Genomic DNA, 22,827 nt, shown 5'->3' on the forward strand with positions numbered 1-22,827 from the left:
ATTTCAAGGGCAGTGGAATTATGATAATAATAGCCTAAGTTTGAGCTTGGGAACTGCCAGCTCAAGTGAGGAAATCGAACAAAGCTGCCTGGTAGTGTCTGTGGAAAATAGCGTTATTCCACCGAGGCATGACGCTGTGTTAAAGTCAAAAAAGAATTCCAGGACTAATATCAAAGAAGGAATATTAGTGCCGATTAAACAATTTGTTCATAGTCATGGACTGACTGTGGCGCATACACTGGTGAACGCGGAAAATGGCGTTGTGTATGTGCGTGTATTTAATCCCGGGAACAGTGAAATTTGTGTGAAGACAAATACGGAAATTGCATTATTAACACCAGTGAGTTGTGATTGTGTTTCGTTTCCAAGGAGTGATGTGTGTAATGTGCAAACCGGAAGTGAGTCCGATGAACTTCCGGATTTTTACGTGATGTGTTTCAACAAGGATGTAAAAACCTGTCAAAAGAACAAGCAATGGGATTCAAAAAGCTTTTACAAGGACGTAAATCTGTGTTTGCGGATCCTAAAATGCCCACGGAGCGCGCAAGAATAGGAGAACATCGCATCAACTTAAGTACAGACCATTTAAAGATCGAGTGAGAAGAGTTCCTATATTAAAACGAGATATATTAGATGCTGAAATTGAAAAGTTGCTGAAACAAGGATTGATCGAGAAATCAAATAGCCCCTGGTCTTCTCCACTTGTTTTGGTACACAAGAAGACAACGTTTTCAAGAATCCAGAGTGTAATTTTTGACAACGACCTTCGGTAGACTTTTTAAATCTGCCGAAGACATTGTGTGATGTTCATCAACTAAGCTGTAGGAGCAGGCTAAGGCTGAAATGACAGAGTGTGACAGGACAGAGATGACGCACGACATGATGAGTGAGTCGAGGAAGCACGTGTATGTGACAGTTCTCAGTGACCAGTATAGTGACATTTCTTCTGATGAAGCGTGTGAACTGGAGTACGACAACGTATCGTCAGACGAAGAAGAGTTGGAAAAGATGGTGACCGACCCTAACTAACCCGGAAGAGATCGCGACATCTGTGAGTTCGTCATTACTAGAGGACATCATGCGCGAGGAGCCCGTCGCATAATATTCGTTCCGGGTATTTCACGCTCCGGCCGGAACCTTAAAATCATAATATTGGTTCCGGATTTTACTGTAATATAAGTTCCGGCCATGAGTTCAATCTTCGAATCGCGGTATCTGTCCAGATTTCATTCCACATTGAGTCATGGAATTAGTGGGGGTTTTTCTTGAGGTTTTAGCATCACGCAGCGACATTCTATTTTCGTGCGTCGCGCAATGTTTTGTACTTAGCAATTTTAAAAAATAGATGAATAAATAGCCTGATGATACTCTTTGATACATATGACTTTGGTCGCATTATAAGGATTTGTTTATCTTATGTATACAAATCGGTTATCTACAACTCAATTCCTTTTGTTTATTTAGTGCATGCCAGGTGTGAATCTCTCGCTTCAATGCACGCAAACGCGTAAAGATAGGTTAAGAGCATGGTTAGGAGATAAACAATTTAAGACCGGGTTTACGAAAGACTAACATTTAAAGAAACACAATGTCAAAGAATTGATTAATTGATAAATTTTTTATTTCAGAATTCGATAAAAGTAAAGAACAAATATTGATAATTATATATTTAACGGAATTAAATTCTCTGTTTAAATGATATTACACGTGTTGACAAGTCGAGGCTCAAACACGGCTTCCATTCCTCATAATTAAAGATTTTTTTTCATAATTAGATATTATTGATGAAATGGCATGATATATGGTTTATATTCCATTTGAAATATGTATATGAATCACTGTTGAAGAATGTTACATATATGGTTTATTTTCTTCTAAATTAATCTTCATACTACATGTAGGTACAGTACATGTATTTCAAGATGATGTGATTTATTCTGTAATGAAATAAACATGAAAACATAAGAATACGAGTATGGTTTATTCCCTTTAATACCAAAAAGCCAAGCACGTGTAGTTAATGAAAATGATATTTTTTTTAATTGTCGGAAGAAAAAAAATAGTAATTGAGATATGAAGAAAAGACAATATATGTTGACTGGCTTGGCTTTTTATTTAATACGATCAAATAAAAATTAATTTTTTTCTTTTCTTTTCTTTCGTCTTTTTTTTTTTTTTTTTTTTTTTCTATTTTTTTTTTTTAAAGGAATTAAAATGCACATTAGTGTTACCACGAGGAATGTACTAAACACCAACCGCTTAAGATATGTGGTAAAAATAATTATTTCTGCATGGGCGTTTGAAAGACATAAAACACGATGAAGTTGGTAAAAATATGATCGTTTTATACATGCCATTCATAGGCGTCGGAACCGGAGGGGGTGGGAGAGGGAGGCTTAGCCCCCCACTTTTTTTTTTTTTCGCAAAAATAGGCATAATATAGACATCGTACGTTGGGGCGTCGGCTTCCCCCTCCCCCCACACACACACACTTTTTCAACCGACACGTTGCAGCTAATTTAAAAAAGGGTAAATGGTAGTGTTGGAAAAAATACTGGCACTGGAAGAAGTTCTATAAAAACCCCCCCCCCCCCCCCCCAACCCCAACCCCCAAGAAATAGAATTTTCGTGTTTAGACAATTGACACATTTTCCTTTTTTGCTTGTCAAGAATTTTTTTTGTAGGTTTGATTTTTTTCTTTCACTTAAGCCCCCCCTTTCAACTTGCTTCTGACGCCAATGTCATTATATTGAAATAATCTCAACTGCTTCGGAGAAAAATATTAAATAAATACATGAAGGTTAAAAAAAATGTACATTTACACAGGTACATGTACATGTAGGTTAAAGGTAAACTGCAATAATGTTCATGTAGCTGCGCTACGTGTTTTAAAAATCTCACCCCTTCTCCAATTTAAAAGAAAATGGAGATTATATTTCAACAGCCCCACAAAATGAAAAGTTGTTTATCAATATTCCAACATTTTGTTAAGGGGGAGTTTCAATTATAACAGTTGCAAAAATGTAAAAGTTTTGTTTAATTTTTAATTATTAATTGCAAAACATGGAATAGAGTTCTATTTATTTTTTTGGAGCATCACTGTTGTAAAATTACGTAGCAGGATCATGGCATATTGTAGTAGCTGCAGATCTGTAGCTCTCCGAAAATCTGTATATGTATTGATAGACCGGAGAGCTACAGTGCCACTCATTGAAAAAACTGTATATTTATTGCGCACAAAAAGGTTCTTGATTAATTCTATCTTCCAAATTCTTACTTCAATTGAAAATAAGGAAAGATTTCAAAAAATTTCTTTTTATTTATCTTCTATCAAGTACTCTCGTAGTTGACATCCGAACGAAGCATATTGGACCGAATTATCTTTGAAACCAAAATGGAAGTATAAATAAGTGAAATGTTCGATGATTACAATATCAGGGTCAGGAGGACTATTAACAACAACTATGGGGAATGTTTGGTTGTGGAAACAGCGAAAGAATATGTTAGGAACACACGGATAATAATATTCTGAGATTATTGTTTTAAAAACATGGAGAGATAAATCGAGAAATTTTAAATATACAGTTTTTTCAATGAAGTGGCACTGTAGCTCTGGTCTATCAATATATTTTTTTTGCAGAGCTTACAGATCTGCAGAATGTAGATGCTTGTCTGCACAAATCGTGGCAATTGAAAGGTAAGACGGGACCACAATTCATAGGGAATAAAATTATATTTTTTAATTTAAAATATTAGCAATACATGCAGAACATAGAACCAATGGGATAGCGGAAACGCGTGGGAAAACAGAAAACATGGAAATACAAGTGTAATGTTTTAAAATAATTTATGAATAAAACAAGCTAATTCATTACCTTGACCTTATGACCTCAAAATCAGAAATGAAAGTTTTACACCCAGAAAGAATATACAAATACATGTATTTTCTTTAGGACCTCAAACCCAATATAGAGGCCTTCCTCATAATTAGGTTTTTAAAATTTTGCTCAAAGGCTACTCTCCATAGATATCGCGTCAAGGTTTAAAATCTTTAAGGCTTTCTTTAGGCCATAGGAGGTTTTTAAAATTTCTTTCCTATAGCTCAAAGGTTTTTTTGCTTGTATACCTGTATTTGGGCTGTCTGTCTTTTTTCCAATCTTTGACTATGATAACTCAGACTGGAACCCAAATTATGGTCATATTTCGGGTGACTATTACTGAGAGTTATTTTAAAAAGTTCTTTTTCTTTTGCTATTTTAGTTCGGAACCAAAATTATGTCGAAAATAAGTTAGCCCGGAACCAAAATTATGATCATATTTAACATTCCGGGTTAGCATCACTGGGCGCATTTTCAACTATTTTTGCTACTTTGAAGTTCCTTTTCCACATTATGACGAAGATATGTTAGCTCGGAGCCAAAATTATGATCATATTTAACGTTCCGGATAATCATTACTGGGCGCAATTTCAACTATTTTGCTATTTTGAAGTTCTCTTTCCTTTTTTTGTCGACTATAAGTTAGCACGGAACCAAAATTATATGATCATATTTAACGTTCCGGGTTAGCATTACTGAGTGCATTTTCAACTATTTTTGCTACTTTGATGTTTCTTTTCCACTAAATGACGAAAATAAGTTAGCCCGGAACCAAAAATTATGGTCATAATAAACGTTCCGGGTTGCAATTACTGAAAGATATTTCATATATCTTAGCTACTTAGTTGTTTCTTTTCCATTTTGTTACGAAGCTAAGTTAGCCCGGAACCAAAAATTATGCTCATAATAAACGTTCCGGGTTGCATTTACTGAAAGATATTTCATATATTTTAGCTACTAAGTTGTTTGTTTTCCAGTTTTTGACGAAGCCAAGTTAGCCCGGAACCAAAAATTATGCTCATAATAAACGTTCTGGGTTGCAATTACTGAAAGATATTTCATATATTTTAGCTACTAAATTGTTTGTTTTCCGGTTTTTGACGAAGCCAAGTTAGCCCGGAACCAAAAATTATGGTCATAATAAACGTTCCGGGTTGCAATTACTTAAAAGATATTTCATATCTATTTGCTACTTAGTTGTTTTCCAGTTTTTGACGAAGCCAAGTTAGCCCGGAACCAAAAATTATGCTCATAATAAACGTTCCTGTATTTTTTTTTTTTTGCAATTACTGAAATATATTTCATATATTTTAGTTATCTGGTAGCTTTTTTGTTTTCCAGTTTTTGACGAAGCTAAGTTAGCCCGGAACCAGAATTATATGATCATAATGAACGTTCCGGGTTGCAATTACTGAACGATATTTCATATATTTTTGCTACTTAGTTGTTTTTCCCCAGTTTTTGACAAAGCCAAGTTAGCCCAGAACCAAGATTCATGGTCATGATTAACGTTCTGGGTGTAATTACTGAACGATATTTCATATATTTTTGCTACTTAGTTGTTTCTTTTCCATTTTGTTACGAAGCTAAGTTAGTCCGGAACCAAAAATTATGCTCATAATAAACGTTCCGGGTTGCAATTACTGAACTTCCTATTTCAAGTTACCATCACGTGTAGATGTAGAAGGGGCGGGGATGTTAGCTCCCCCTTAGTCACTTAAAGAATTTAGTTAAAACAATAGAATTAAATTTTGATCCACTCGCATTCTCGCTTCCCTTAGTGTAGCTACTAGCGATTATGTAAGCAAATCTAGCATCTAAAACCATATTCGAATACATGTTTTGTATAATCATATATGTGACCCCCCCCCCCCCACCCAAAAAAAAAATCAGGTTTGGAGACGATTAAAGTTTTTATTTTCCTTACTTATTAAGAACATTTCTGAGTTAGTACTTCTTTATTGGGTGTATCCCTAGTCCTTTTTTTAGAAGCATGTTTTAATTTAAGACTGACATGTTTAAGTATTTTTTTAAAATTCATTTTAATCGATTTCTATTGCATACATATATCTTTAGCAGATTAGTCCATTTTTATCCAAGTTTTGTGTAACAAAAAAAGAGATTAATATAATAGAGTTATTTGTGTACAATCTAGTTTACATTCAGCAGAAACAGAAAAACGGAGCTACATGACAATATACAAGTAACTTTTCTTTCCATAGTTGTTTGTAGAAAAGATATAAGGCATACATGTAACATCTTTTCTTGTTCTTTGTCCAAGTTGATCAACAAACTCTCTCTCTCTCTCTCTCTCTTCCACGAAGAGGAAGTCACCTCTATAAACTTTCTTTAATTTTTTGAATATGTGTTGTTTCTCTGCTGTTTTTATTATTTACATCGGCTTAAACCAATAAATGCAGCAGATTGGTTTAGATCTTTTGAATGTATCCCCCCCCCCCAATCCCTCCGTTTTTGTCCCAAGAAAAACAATAAATTGTATATTTTTATCTACTTGGAAAGGGCTTAAATAAATCTTTTTTGATGTTTTAATCTTTAAATGCATACATGTCAATGAGCGCATTCTTATTAACTGTTCTCTCCATTTCTATTTGTACAGGTATATACATATATTCACACGGTATGATGTTCATAAATGGATTTAGTTCATTAAAGAAATCATTAATTTACAGTAAATAGTTGATTTATTTACACAACAAACATTCTTAATTGTTTTCCTGACACCAGCGTTTCTTAAAATCACCTAAGATATGACATGTCCGCAGTCATCTTAAAGTTAGGACTAAGATTAGGAGGTCTCCCAAGATAGGATAGCTTCAGTGGCCTCACTTAAGACTAAGATATGTCGTAAGTTCGTCTTAAGAGATGTCTTAGTCCTAAGATAGCTTCATAAGCATGCCTGCAGGTTTTCATTTTAAATTAAGATTTTACATTCCCATCGAGTTCTAGAGCGGAAATACACGTTTTATCAGAATTAAAGAGAAACCTATTCTTTTTTTCCAAATAATTATAGTTTTTGAAAGTTCGTAAAAAAAAATCTATTATATCTATAGGAAAAGTCATTCAAAGATGTCTTGAAAAATCAGGTAGGCGATAGAACAAACGTTCGCGGTTGCCTTCCCCACTAAGACTCCTTTGTTTGTTGAACACATTAAACAAATTGTTAATTAAAATATAGAAAATTTTATACCAAGCAAATCAAGTTTTTTGTCTACTGTTCACTGCAGGGGAAGGGGTGGGGAGGGGGGGGGGGGTGAGTGAGCAGACTTCACAATGCTATTCATATAAATAGTAAAATACAGATCTGTGTCTGTAATACATTTCTTCTTCAGTGTTCTTTTTACTATTGAATACAAATATACTTGTACTTATGTGCATAAATAAAAATGAGTTGAATTTTATTCAAACGTTTTTAGCCGTGTCATTGAAACCTTTCCAAGTTGATCATGTGCATGTTTTGTTGACATATAACATTAAAAAAAAAAAAGAAAACTTCACCTGACGAAGAAAAATAATCAACAAACGGGAAACACTTTTCCTTCGTATTAAATGCTTAAATTATAAATTCCCTTTTTAGATCCGGCATGCACTCGTTTCCCATTATGTTCTTGTATTTTAATTTATTTTATATTTGGTTTAAAAAAACGCAACTACATGTATGGGTGTTCAAAAAGTTGTAAGGAAATTAAAATATTATACCTAATAATTAAAAGTATTTTATGGTAAATATAATTAATCTATCACCATTATCATCTGATCAGGGTGGTCATGTGTGCTTACGGCGTTTCGCAAGACTGAGCAATTATTCGTATCGATAGAAGCCAAGTCTATCGTAAAACAGCACGATGGGGGGTATATCAATGTAAACAAGTTTCACACCTTCTTTTGTTTACAAAGAACCAAAATAATCAACTGGAATTTCATGGATTAATATAATATTTAAATCAGAGACATCAATAAATATATAATGTCTCTGGTAAAAAGACCGCATATTCTGACTTGAAATGTATACACATATGTATGTCTTACGATTAAATCCTGCTGTATCATATACGAAGGTATAAAAGAAAGAAGAAAATTAAAATTAACAGACAATATTAAATATAAATAGAGTTTAATAGGTTGCTTGGTTGCCCGGAACGTTTTTTACGACCGGAACCAATCTTACGCGGGCCGGAACGTTTATTATGACCCGGAACCAATATTACAGGTATTTAGCGTTCCGGCCGGAACGCCAAGTTACCCGGAACGTATATTATGCGACACCCGCAGTAAATGTTGATGACTTTCTGTGCGGGGATAGTGACTTCGAATTTCGGGGAGAGGACCACGAACAATATATGGAGGATGAAGAATGCGAGTCCGCGGTGCCGACAGAGGATAGTGATATGGACACTACCAACGAAACCGGAAGTACCTCTGAGACGACCGTGATTTCGTTAACTCTAATTAAGACCGAGACTGTGTATCCGGACGGGACATCAGAAGTCGTGCGTAACACATCCATCGCGCACTCCAGAAATATGGACCCAATGAATGTGAACTTTGCTGACATTGCAATGGAAATTATCACCGAAGTGCCATATCACTTTTAACAATCGTAATGTGCGCGTAGTGAACTCCGTGAACTCTACCCTGTGAATTTTTAGTGACTATGGACTAGAACAATTGTGCCATTTTATTTTATTGTGTAAATATGAGTTTGTAAAAATTTGACTGTAATTGAACGTGTTATATCATTACTATTTTTGCATTTGAAAATGTTGTATTTTTTTGTATGTACATAATCTTTGAGCGGAGTCAAAAATCTTAGGTGGGGGAAGTTGTCGCGTATTTTTAAGTCACTCTTTTTCTAAATTTATTAATTTATTTGTTTAGTTAATATTATGCAGTATTTATATAACTCCCAGTCACTCGTTCTATTTTTAGAATAGTTTGTTTACACCCGGTCACTCATTAGGAGTGACGGTCCTTTGTTTATACCCCAGGAGTGATGGTCATTTAGTATATAAACGGGTACTTATTTGATACGAGACGCAGTTTTATATAGTTGTGCTGGGATATACTTCGCTCAAATATTGTTTCAGGATGAATTATACAGTGTTTTGTTGTGATGATTTTGGATGATTCTTAACTATGATTAGTGTGTAAATGAAATGTTAACCGATACTGACTTTTGATTTCCAGGAGGGAGTAAATCGCCGGAGGCGATTAAATACCTGGATTACGCATTGAGCGTTTACTTATATTTTACATATTATTGCTACCTGCAATAAGAAATGGATTAATTAATTAATTAATCTGACAATTGCTCGGACGTTACACTATATTAATGAGATACAAGTAGTAAGTGCAAGGTTTATGCTACAAGCCTCAAATATATTTTGATAAATACCGAAAAAAAAATCAAACAAAATCTGCGAGTCATATTGAAACTGGAAAATCTGAGTAAAATATTAAGTAAAAACAGAACATACATAGCGTCGGAATTGCAAATTCACAGTAAATATCCGACAGTTTAAGTTTTTCTGAAGAGAAAATGTATAATTCAATTTTTACAAAAAATCAACAGAATGATTGAAATGGGCTCTTAAATAAAATGTGAAAAAATAAAAATTGAACCAGTGGTTTCAGATATTTTGGCGATTAAAAATGAAATGGCAAAAAAGCCTAAAAGATTCACGAGATGACGTCACAATATTGTACCTTTAACCTCTTGATATGACCTTGATCTTTGTAGTACATAAAGAATGGAGACTCTTTAAATATGTGTCCAAATATCAGTCCTATCTACTATTTATGGAACAAAAGTTACATTGCATTTTATAACAGAGTGTTACATCCTTGTTTATTGCACTTAGATAGCGTAAACAGATTCCAAAATGTAAGCTCCTAATTTTAGTTCCATGGTGCAAACATGCCAAAACTTATTTTCTTACAGGGATCATTCATTGTCGTCAATATAGTAATATTATTCTTTTTTCTCCAGTACTTTTTAAGAAATGGGTTAAAATAGAATCCACGGGTGTTTTGTCCTACCTTAAATTCAGGTGTATTTACTATAAATATTTTCAATACATTTTTAGGGCACCTGAGTAAACTCAGGTGACCTATTGCTATCTGTTTTCGTCCGTCGTCGTCCGTCGTGCGTTAACATTTGAACATTTTCAGCTTCTTCTCTGAAACCACTGAACCAATTTCAACCAAATTTGGGATATAGCATCTAAAGATGAAGGGAAACAAAAATAGTGAATTTCATGGTCCCTCCCCCCCCCCCCGGGGCCTGGGGGTGGGGACAAAAACCACTAAAATTAGTGCAATCTTTAAAAATCTTCTTTACTCCTGGACATCAAGCAGTCAAACTGTTGGTATGATTGTAATCAGCATTAAGTCTTCTACCAAAATTGTGAAATTCATGGCCCCAGGGTCAGGGGTTTTAGTGCTAAGGCGGGTCTATATAAATTATATAGTAAGAATGCATATTTTTTCAACTTTTTCTTTTCTGCTCCTGGGCATTAAATAAACTAACCAAGTGCATAGTTATGGTTAATAAGACTGCCTTTTCTAAAATTGTGAATCGAATGGCCCAGGGTCAGGGGTTGTAGTGCTAGGGCGGGGTCATATTGATCACTATAGTGAAAATGCAATAAATCTTTGATATTCTTCTTTTCTGTTTGCGGGCATTAAATAAACTTACCAAGTTTATAATTATGGTGAATAAGGCTGCCTCTTCAAAATTGTGAATTTCATGACCCCTGGGTTGGGTGTTCTGGTGTTAAGGTGGGGCTGTATTGTTTATATAGTGAAAATACATAAACTCTTTAAAAATTTTCTTTTCTGCACCTAGGTATTATTTAAACAATAAAATGATTTCTTTGTTTGTTACCACTGGAATTAACGCAAACAGCTGTTGCTGAAAAAATACATTACCCGCTTACGCGGATTATGTTAATATTTTCTGCAATAGCTGCGACCGCGTTAATTCCAGTAATAACAAACAAAGAAAGACATTTTATTGTTTATATTTATATCTGTTTAAATAATCATTTAAAGTAAGATTAAAAAGTTTAATTATTGTATTAATGATGCGAATGACTTTATACGTTTCATTGATGGAACAGCCACTGATCAAGAAATCTGTACAGAAATCTGTACAGGCGACATGTCTATTGTAGTTCGTGCAGTGATTAACGCAATGGGTTTTCTTAAGAAATAAAGGAGAAAATATTCAGTGGATGTAAATATAAACCAATGAACTATGTACATAGTTATGAGGAGGAAGGATGCTTCTTAGAGATTTGTGAATTTCAGGGCCCCTGGGTCAGGTCTTGTGTTAGAGTGGGTCTCTAATGTTTATATAGTGAAAATGCACAAATTCTTTGAAAATCTTTTCCTTTGATCCTGGGTATAATGGCAATGATCTTGGCATATATTTATGACGAAGAATGCTGCTTCTTCCAAAACTGCTGAATTTCCTGACCCCCGGGACAGAGGTACTTGGGGGGGGTTACATAGTCTGAAAATGATTTAATGCTTTGAAATCTGCACTTTGGTATTAATCAACAACATGATGAAATAAAATTTATAAAATTTCTAAAATTTTGAAAGATCTGGCCCCCGGGTCTGTGGTTCCTGTGGGATGTGGTGCACAACTGATAATGATAAAGTGGAAATGCATTTTCTCTTTGTTACTGTGATCTACATGTACCTCTGGGTATTTCTAACCAAAGTAAGCATGCTGAGTGCATAATAATGATAAGCAATGGTGCCTCTTTCAAAATTGTGAATTTCATGGCTTCTAGATTAAAACATGAATCAAATTCAATAGTTGGAATGTTGTTGCATGATACTCAGGTGACCTATAAGGCCCATGGGCCTCTTGTAATTTATTGTATTTTGTGATCCAACACTAGTGTGTAATTTTTCAAGAACCTTACAAGTTTTTACGAGTTTCTTTTTTTATATTTAAAGAATTTCCAAAGAAAAGAAAAGAGACAGCTTTAATATATAATGTTGTAATTTTACCAATGAGCGGAAATGATGGATAGTATTGGAAATGAGCACTTCGGCATGTAATTAATATATTCTCTTGGTAAGGATCACAATGCTACTACATGTAGTGATGTTAGCCATTATATTGGGACACATTGTGAAGATTGAAGCCACAGAAAGCTGTCCCCTTACCTCTGAAGAGTGGGAGGAGAGTTCTCGTGCACTCCAATGTCAGGCACCCAATCACTACCACTGTCTGAGAAACGAGAAAGACCAACTGACGCAAAAATGCCTTCCAAGAGTTTGGATCCAAATAAGTTTGTAAAAAAGCTTCTGTAACTTCAGTGACAAACAATACGGACATCTCATCGATGTTGTGGATAACAAGTTTAATTTTTTCTGGTATCTTTTGAAGGAATGTGTCCATTGTTTAACAGTGAAGCTGGAAGAATGGATGTTCATACTTGCGCGCCTTTGCACAAAAAATGCCCTCCTTTTACTTAATAGTCAAATGCACTCTACTTATGTAAGTATGTAAATTTAAACTAATGGGTTTACAGGGTCCGACACTCGTCAATATTTGGTCTCGCCATTTGGGCAACCTCGGTATGATCACAGGTTGCCCGAATGAATTTCAGGTCGTCCAAATAAAATATCAAAGGAAACAAAACTCGATGTGCAATTGTTTAAAATTTGTTAAGATGATTATACAGAAGTTGTGTTATTCAATTTTGTATTAAAAATGTAAACCAGACATTTTTGGAATGTCAAGATGTCTTCCAGTATTTTATCAAACAAAAATATAAGCAGAATAATGATTGATCAGACATGCAGAATGCAAAAGTTTGTAGTTTAAAACCTTCATTTTCACTTACCATAGAGGGGTTCAAATAACCCTTGACTGGATTAACCAGGTGTGATATTACAGTGGACATCCAACATGGCTGTCTAGCAGCAGAAAACGATCATCAGTCTGATCAGAAAGATGTAGGGGGAATTGCAAGATGTTACAATGATGATAATTACTCTTTATATTTAAGGTGATTTATGACTGAGTTGACATATTTTATATCTCAAATAAAACTTTTTAAAAGACTTTTGGTAAAAATTGCATCAGCTGATTGATCAAACACTGAGATTTGGCAGGAAGAAAACTACGCGGCCGAATTTGAAGATGTGAAATGGGTTGGTTTGGTTACAGGAAAATATGTTTTCAAGACCATATGAAGTTTATTTTAAAAATAAAAAAGATCATTATTAAATATTCCCAACCTGTCCCAGGTCGTCATTTGGGCTGAGCCAGACTAAAAATCAGGTCGTCAGAAATCATTTCTGGATGGAAATGACGAGGTGACGAGCGCGAATGTCCTTCGAACCCTGAATGGGTTTATGAATATATACTAAGTATTTTTTCATTTCACTTTGGAATGAAAATATTTTTAAAATTCTTTTTTAATTTTTACATATTTACATCCGCTGAAGATGTTCACCTTTATTTCTTAATTACGCAGTAAAAGTGAGTGTTGTTAAACGAAATCTCTATCTATAGAAAACTCCCCCCGAAAATCTTGCTCATCAGAGCCTTGCCCCCAGGGTCGTGAAACCCAAATTATGGTATATTGTACAATACACACACAGTACAATGAACAAACTAACAACTTAGAAAAATCCTTTTAATTTTTTTCATACAACTTTGACTGTTTTATGTACAATACACCACAAAACAGTCAAAGTTGTATGAAAAACATTAAAAGGATTTCTTAAAGAGAAATCGGCCGGAGATGAAATGACGTGGATATAACGAACGGTATTCAAGCTCAAGAGACTAATTGAAACAATACACCTCAGTAGCAAACGATATACAGACTTAAAAAAGATCACATGTAAACTAGACAGGACCAGGTACCACTGAGGGGTAAACATCCACCGTTGTGTCTTGTCTAAGAAAAACGTCAGTCTGGAAATTTGTTGAAGTCTCTCTGTATAAAACTGTTTGGAACAGTAACTTGTATAGATTTCCAAAGCAGTTTGATTTTTAATCTTTGAAACAAGTAGTGAGGAACATAATAAAAGTCGATTTTTGCTGTACTTTTAGATATGTATATAATTCTATATATAAACATAAAAGTATTATGTAAATTGTCCTTCTTTCTTTCAATTGTTAGTACAGGAATAAACATATGTAATTCATTTGGATATTTTGTGAAAATATATTATAATTCCAAAAATATTGATCTAGCATAAATCAGTAGCAAATGTGATTTGTAATAATAACAAAGACTGTAAATTGGTGATATATTTTAGATAGATTTTTCGGTTCTTATATCATGCAGACCATTCACCAAAAGCATTACAGAATGAACAAACTAACAACTTAGAAAATGTTACAGTTCAAACAGGTACCATATGAAATATACAAATGAAAAAGTCAACCGCGAAACGTAAAGGCCAATATTTGGACACTGTCAACCGTTTGTATAAATTATTATATGGAATGGATGAACAGTAAACATATGTATGATTATTATTTACTCTTATTTAGATACTCTTTGGGCACATACACACATTCGAACAATATTGCAACAACTGAGAGTGCAAGAGCACCAAAACCAGATATTAAAGAGAGAGAACAGACTATGTGTTGGAAATGTATTTCCCCAATGCATTAAATCATCAACTGTCCAAATTCAAATGTGTTTTTTTTTTTTAAATTATTGGATTCATTATTATATATGTATATTTTAACGCAATTTAACAATTCAAAGTTCTCGAGATATAAAAGTAACATCTTCGCTAGCCAAGGGTTTCCCTACTCTACAACCCTTGGCAGATTTAGCTGAAAATTTTAGAACTCGCGCAAACGAATTTGATTGGCTGCGAAGTCCCAGTCTACGCAAGGTTTTTACTAATCGACGATTTTCGGCTGAATTAAAGTATGTTCGTGTTTTATGCAAAATAAGAGTAATATTTACAAGGGATGAAAGTTAAGACGTGATATATGCTTAAAAAACAAGGGATTAATTAATTTGAATTTTTTTTCTTTTAATAATATATGTTTTAAAGAATTATTGAAAGGACCACATAAGTCCGTGTTCCGCATTTTAGGTGCATCAATTTAAGCCAATCAAATGTCACGGTTCATTGATAATAATTGATACCGCAACAAGTAGAAAGTGGTGTCAAACTCTTGACTAAAAATCCACGAAGAACGATATTTTCTACCATTTTTGAGGTGTGCCCACTGCCCACAGCTGTGTGAAGTTGTTTGGATATATTCCATATCAAATATGCATGGAGGTCGCCATATTGTTTTAAACGTCATATTGATCTACGTATGTTATCATGGTTATGTGTACAGCTATTTTCATTGGACAGACATAAAAGAGCTTCAAGGGAATTAACTCAATTACGGCGATAGGCAAAGTTCCCGTTTGATAGGTCTAAATCTGCCAAGGGTTGTAGAGTAGGTATCGGATCGGAAACCCTTGGCTAGCGAAGATGTAAAAGTAACAGTTCTAGAAAAATATAATTTCTTTATTTAGATATTGCATGAAATCAGTGATAGTGAGCTTCACGATATTTCATTGAAATAGAATTATAATAGCCGAATTTTTAAAAGAGTCTATTTTTTATTGTTCGTGAATAAAAACTGAAACTGGAAAATTATTATTTAAAGTAAATGTAGAAAAAAGGGATACTTAATTTTGAAGTAAAACTCTTATTTTAATTTTTTGATGCTGTAAGCGTATGAAAGCTTGATAGGGAATAATTTCAAAACCTTCAAAAATTACAAAAGTTTATAGAATAGTTTATGATCATCACAGTGGTTTTCTATAAGAAATGCATGATGTCCTTCTTTTGGAGGACGTGGATCAGAAACTAAACTCTACATTTATTTTGTTGAAATGTGAACTCTTTATGCCCTCGTTATCGAGGATGGGTGCATATGAAATATACAAGTGAAAAAGTCAATAGAGTGTCAAAGGTAAAAGGCTATTAGTTGGTTAAAATTAAACATCAATTAAGAATTAATAGGAATGGATGAACAGCATAGCACATTTATTAATTAATATTTACTCTTCTTTAGACACGCTTTTGGGCACAAATAAACATACGAACAATATTGCAATAGAGAGTGCATTTTTGCATAAAAAAACCAAATCATTTAACAATGCTCAGTTCTTGAGATATTAAAGTAACGGTTCTACAACTTATTTATAATTTATTAAATACTGAATGAAGTCAGTGAAAGAGAGCTCTACAATATTTCATTACAATAGAATTAAAATATTAATATTTTAAAGAAGAGCTTTATTTTTTATAGTTCGTGAGTAAAATCTGAAATTTGAAAATCATGACATTTAGTATATGTAGAAAATTCATGAAATTTGCCGAGGAATATAGAGATACTTGATTTTTAGGTAAATCCCCTGTTTAATTTTTTGATGCTGTAAGCTTTCCATAGTTTGATAGGGCAATCATTACCTCTGAAAATACAAAAGAAGTGTAATTATTAATTATTATCGCCACATTGATTGTATATAAGAAATGATGTCCTTCTTTTGGAGGGCGTGGAACATAAACTAAACTCTACACTAAATTTGTTGATATGTGAACTTTTTATGCTCTTGTAGTCAAAGTTTGATGGATGTATTTTGCATCCATCTCACTGTTTGCGTGTCCACAAAAACATTATTCTTTCCTAAAACTTTTGATAGTAAGAATAAAGTACAATACCTTCCCTTGGGTATCAAACATTTTGACCTTTTCTCCTTGACCATAGACTGGCATTTGAGAAATTGTAACTCTACCATAAGCTCTTCTACGGGGGCATCAGTGTTTTACAAACACATCTTGTTTCTAGATAAATAAACTATTTTTTCCTTTGAATCGAGACGAACACTACCAACTTGATGAAAGAAAAAAATTATACAACCTGAAAAGAATTGAAAGTCAAGAAGAGTTTACTTGTAAGTACTAAGAAAATTTAAAAAGTTCCCTTTATAATTGTCATTGAATCGATCCTTTGCATATCACAAGTTATCTTTAAGTGTGATTTAGAGTGTACTGTAAACCGACTTTTATTCGCGTCATCTTTTAATTGCACTAAAGAACATACTATGTACTTGAATACAATGAGACGTAAACATGTAGCAATAGAGACCATAAGCAGCAAGATAGTTATGTCAGTATTCTTACTTTATTTCGGGTTTTTCTTTTCAGGTCGCTTGAGATCATGTGAAGATATGGCAGATTTTGGAGAGATGTCTTTCACTAGTGACACAAAGGGCAAAATATTATTAGTACACTTTTAATTAAATATAGGGATGTGGGTCAAGATAAAATCTCTGAAACGATAAAAGAAGATTTTAATACATGTCCTGTATACCAAAATACTTTTGAAAAATGGAAAACAAAGGTAAATGAGAAACTTTTTATATTTCTTGATTTATTTTCAACTGATTCACAGAGGGCTGATATGACTACTATCCAATAAATGCTGTCAGAGGTAGTATATGATGCCAAGAATAGCGGTACAAAGTTTGATTTGGAAATACCCAATTTTATAAATAAAGCTTACAGACCATTCTTCACTGAAACAGCAAATGATCCATGTTTTAAATTAAAGCATCTTAGGCTATTCTTACTTTGTATAATTTGCATGATAAGCCGATTTCAATAAAAGGGACTAAGAAGAATAAAGTATAAAATGTTCTTTTCATCTCTATTTCCTTTTTACTGTCTACATATTCTCTAAGAATTGTTAGGAATGCCGTTCAGTTTTTCAATTCAAACAGAAACAAATCTTAAATTGTTTATGAAACTACAGTAACTTTTAGGGATGTCAAAGCAATAAAGCTTTTGTGTTTTTTTGTATGGAGAAAGGTGACAGACGTCTTCAGAAACATTTGTAATTGACAAAGATTCAAATACTCTTTAAAAAAAACGCATAGTCGGAACAGTATACTGAAAAATATAAATGGTTTTGTAAAATAATTTTTAAAAAGATGGATATGATTCATTCAAGTAAAATGCATTATTTAAACGCAATTGTTAACTTTTTAGCTATTCTACAAATCCCACAGACAAAAAAACCTGATTTAGCAAAATGTTCAAAAATGTTTGATCTCCATTTTCATTTGTTGATTTCTGATGCCATTCCTTCGGGCACAAAAAGACTATCAAAATAAGTGGTTCTCGATATTTTGATTCTGGTTTCTAAAATTGACGCTATCTAAAAATGATGCATCTGAAGGTTGCATAGCACAAAGAGGAAAAATGGGCGATTGGAAGCAGGTTTTAATGCTACGCACCATATATATAACCTATAAAACATATAGCATTAACAAGAAACACCCAATGTTTGCAAAAAATATGACAGACCAAGTGTGAAATCAGCAGAACATGATATAGCTTCAGGAGATTACGTAAATTTCATGAATGTTTCACAATTATGTCATCCACAGCATTACCTGTACCTGAACTGCACAGAACATCAAGACCGTTTATGGTTGAATACGAAATGCTGAAATTATTACCTGAAGATTATTAATGTCATTGTTTTGACCCCACAACACCCCAAATAAAGACACCAAAGACCTCAGATCAACAGAGTGTGGCCACAGCAACACCACTGAACAGTTTGGTTAACCTACTAGTACAGAATGTTTATTGAAAGCCTGTTCTAAGTTTGCATAGTTTACAGATTGCTTAGGCTTCTAAGACAGAAAACTGCCTCCTGGACGCTGGAAGATTTTTTAACAAGAAAATTTGTTTTCAAGGGAGGTGTTGGAAAGTTTGAGTCCAGATAAAATTCAAGAATGGCTTAAGCATTGCGGAAAGAAACGTAGTGATAAAGTAAAAATCACAACTCAACAACAGGCACAATATTTCCAGTAATAATATAATTATTTACTTAAATGCACATCGTCCCTGATGACGAAACTTTCTAATTCACTTTTCTTATAAAATATATAAAATAATCTAGATGGTCGCAAAAGATCAAGCTTCTGATCTTTACAGTGTTTTTTTTTGCATACAATTTAGGAAATTTTAATCCTTTTAACTTGAGGTGGTATGTGTTGTTCCCTTTGCTGTTTGTTTAAATGCTCAAAATTTCGAGGGCTGACATCAGCATTAAGATGCAGCATTTAGCATATTATGCTGGAATACGGGGCGAATACTGAGATCCTGTCAGTATAATATACATTTGTATAATGCTGCGGGGTACCACGAATGTATAGTATTAAGCCCCTCCCCTTCCCTGTGAAAACCGTACGATTAAAAATCTCGACCTTAAACTCTTAATTGTCATCCCTTAGGATATATCCTCATGTCAACAACCTAAAATCCCTGTTTCCCAAGATCGCTTTAAGGACGTTTGATTGAAATAGCTCAGGGATTTTGAAGATTTTGTATAAAATAAAAAGAAACATTACAGATAACACATGTTAGCCTGCGTGGCGCAGTAGTTAAACCGTCTGGTCTAGAGTTGTGAAGTAAGGAGCTGCTCCTAGCGTCGTGGAGACCGATCCTTCGGATGAGACCATATAAACCTATGTCCCATGTCGTACGTAGTACTACATGTTCGCTCTCCATATGAGTGAAAAAATCTCTAGAGTAACGATTAAGAACAAAGAAACAAATGGGTTAGACGACCGCCAGACAGTCGGAAGAACATCAGACACTTTTCGATAAGAAACTTACTTCAGTCTGTAGGTCAGGAGAGCTAGAAACCCTAATTACGCAATGAAACTGAGTGCAGTTTTAAAAAATTGAAGCCCTTTATCGCGGTATTTAATGCATTTCATGCATGTGATTTAGAAAACCATGTTTAATCATGTTTAATGAATCTTTGCTAGGAACTATAATGTTAGAAATATATTATTATCATTATATTATATGGAGGCTTAATTAAAAAGGACTATGAATTTTAGAACGGAACGAGCTATCATTACGATAAGTATTCAGTAGAATTTATGATGTTCGCCGTTATTCCGGATAGTTCGAAGTTTAAAAATACCCAACAATAACATTGATTTAATGGCAGACCTAGAGGATCGAAAGGAGCTAACAATTACGAGAAAAAAGGTCGGATCAGCGGTCACTTGTTAAAATCCTTTTGATTTAAAGGTAAGTGGTCCAACAGTTATTTTTATCCGCTCAAATCCAGGTCAACTGACAACTGGAAAATTAATCAAAATATACCAGTATCACAGTCTTTAACATGTCGTGTCTTGCAAAAAAAATTACGCATTTACTTAGTAGTGAAAGAAATATACTTTATGGTGCAATTTCCACCAATTTATAGAAAATATCAGTTAAGATCCAATTTGAATCGAATGAATCAAATGAAACCGATATATCAGGTTTCTCAGTTGTGCTAGACAAGTTGTTATGCATTTTAAATATATGGCACCTAAAACGGTTGCTATTTGATAAGATAGATTTAGTTATGGAACCGCATTTCTGCAAAAATGTGAGCATAATTTATAGGAAGAACTAAATATATTTATACAGGTCTGGACGATTTATAAATAAGAAAGTCAAGAACAATAACCATGAATTACTATAAATACACAGAAAATAAGTTGCTAGTCTTTCTGACCAATTAGATAACAGCATTTATACAAACACGTGAGAAAATAAATAAAACACGTGGTTTTCTAGTTTTTGCTCAAAAGATTTTTTTGGAACAATTTTTTTTCTAATCTTTATGTACATTTAGGAATAATATAATACATGTATTTATGACAATTCTACCGTGAACAAACACGACTTGAAAGCTTAGAAAACGTTTTAAGTCGGATTAAAAAAGTTAAAAAAGTTTATATAAATACGGAAAATTTTCAGTTTTTAGAGCCTGACATGAAAATCTTATCGAAAGGATAACCGTCTTAATTATTTTTCGAGTGTTTATAACAAAACCGTCCATACAGTTTCTGGTATGCGAGGTAAGATATTGGGATAAAACGCATTCATGTATAACTCTTTTCTCCACGTTTTCCGCCTTTCCTTATGCCCATTAAAAGTCTGCATAGTGTAGTATTTGGCGCTTATGAAATCCATGATATATCGAATGGCTAACAAAATTATATTTACCAACATATACAGGAGTATATATTCTGGTAAATGTTATACAATGTAATTGAACTTGATAGGAACTACAGTGTAGCTGGTGTGATTTTTTACTCCGTAAACAATTACATTGTGTATCATCCATTATTTCTAATTACCGAGATGAAATTGTCAAGGTTGTTCATGGTAAATATGTGGGGAATACCTTATTCTTCAAAAGCTTTCATCTTTCTTCTAAAGATGTTTTGTTAAAAAATCTTTTTGAGGAAAAAAACAAAAGCACATGTTTTCTTGTTCTTTTAAAATATGTTTTGTGTATGAAAATGCGGTTGTTTGATTGGATAGAAACATAATTACGTGTACATGATGTATATTTATAGCAATTTTCAGTTCTTGTCTTCCCATATTTGGAAATCGTCTAGATCTGTAATATTACGACGTAGTACGTACGTTAGTCATCGAATACTACCCTCTGATTATTTTTTATACATGTAGACATTTGAATATTTAATTAAGAAGAAATATTTTCAGCGTAAACATGGAACACACCTATCAAATAGTACTTGTATCAATTCTGTGGCAATTCATGGTATCTGAAGGCGTGCTGAAATGTCCAGAATCCACAGAAGATTGGGGTAGGGCATCAATGGCTCTGCAATGCAAAGACCCAAATTACTATCACTGCCTCAAGGACGAAAACGGGCAAATAACACAGCAATGTCTTCTGAAAAAAGTTTGGATACAGCAAAGTATGGGGAATACTATTGTTTATTAATTAGAGGTAGAGGAAAAGATAAGATACACAATTTAATTGATGATGATTACTTTTATATTTTTTTTTCAAGGTATGTGTCCAGAGTTTAATTTTAAAGCTCGCCGAATAGATGTTTATCAATGCAAATCTAATGAGAACAACTGCCCGACTACAACGTACTGGTCTAATGCTGTTTACGTCTGTATGTCTACATTTGAAATAAAATACTTGACAATGAAATTGTTAAACAGTTTATAATGATTAAATATCTTTGTAATACTGTTCAAATTGACTATGATAAGATTATTATAATTGACATTATTTTATTCTTAAAATAGTAATAATATTTATATTTCAAGCTGTAACCAACTACATTTTATGCAGAGAATTATTAGATGTATGGAGATATGTAAATTTCATTCCAACTGAAAGAAATACCTGTGAGCTATAGTGTCATATAACAAAAATGCTTCTTTTTTTTTTTTGGTTAAAACAGATCCTGGGTGTTTCCATAATGTTTCATCCAATGTACTGAAATCTAGCACGTGCGTACGGAAACCTTTAATATACTGCTAGAATTATTAAGCCAGTGATTATCAATGATTATCAACTAATCTTACAATTAAAAAATTAGCTATATATATCCTATTCTTTTGCAGGACCTTATTTACTCTTCCTTTAACGATAGAAATAACTACAAAGGACAGTGCATCTGCCAATGATACCTCATCTTCCGAGAAAACATCCAATGCAATTCCATTCACGTCAATAATAATAATAATAATTTCTAGTCTAATCGTCACTATAGTGCTTTTTCTCGGTATAGGATGTCTAGTGTTTAGATGGAGACACAGAAGAGGTAATTTTTCACATTGTACTATTCATTGACATCTATTAGAGCGATATAAACTCAATGAAATTTAAATTTCAGAGTTAAGTACCGGAGAAAAAGATAAAGACAACAATTCACCTGAAGAAGAGATTATGTTACGAGGTACAAGTAATTACTTTTTACTTAATTACTTAGGCCTGCCTCTGTAGCTGACACATTGGGGAAACTATACAGTACCTCCACTCAGTTCCTTTATTTGCTTTGTTTTTGTTACC

The 22,827-nt window shown here is 33.5% G+C and overlaps 1 protein-coding gene across 1 annotated transcript; it reads left to right on the top strand.

Moving 5' to 3' along the window:
- Positions 1 to 21,504: 21,504 nt before the first annotated feature.
- Positions 21,505 to 22,720, top strand: LOC134236792 (uncharacterized; the record flags this gene model as incomplete). The annotated part of the gene is made up of 5 exons (XM_062718933.1): positions 21,505 to 21,601; positions 21,812 to 21,922; positions 22,217 to 22,265; positions 22,380 to 22,579; positions 22,652 to 22,720. Coding segments are annotated over exons 1-5 (526 nt in total), but the record flags the coding sequence as incomplete, so codon positions are not given.
- Positions 22,721 to 22,827: the final 107 nt, after the last annotated feature.

This window comes from Saccostrea cucullata, unplaced genomic scaffold (genome assembly GCF_032062105.1).
Source record: "Saccostrea cucullata isolate Sc308-1 unplaced genomic scaffold, CSIRO_AGI_Scuc_v1 ctg3314, whole genome shotgun sequence".
Taxonomy (NCBI): domain Eukaryota; kingdom Metazoa; phylum Mollusca; class Bivalvia; order Ostreida; family Ostreidae; genus Saccostrea; species Saccostrea cuccullata.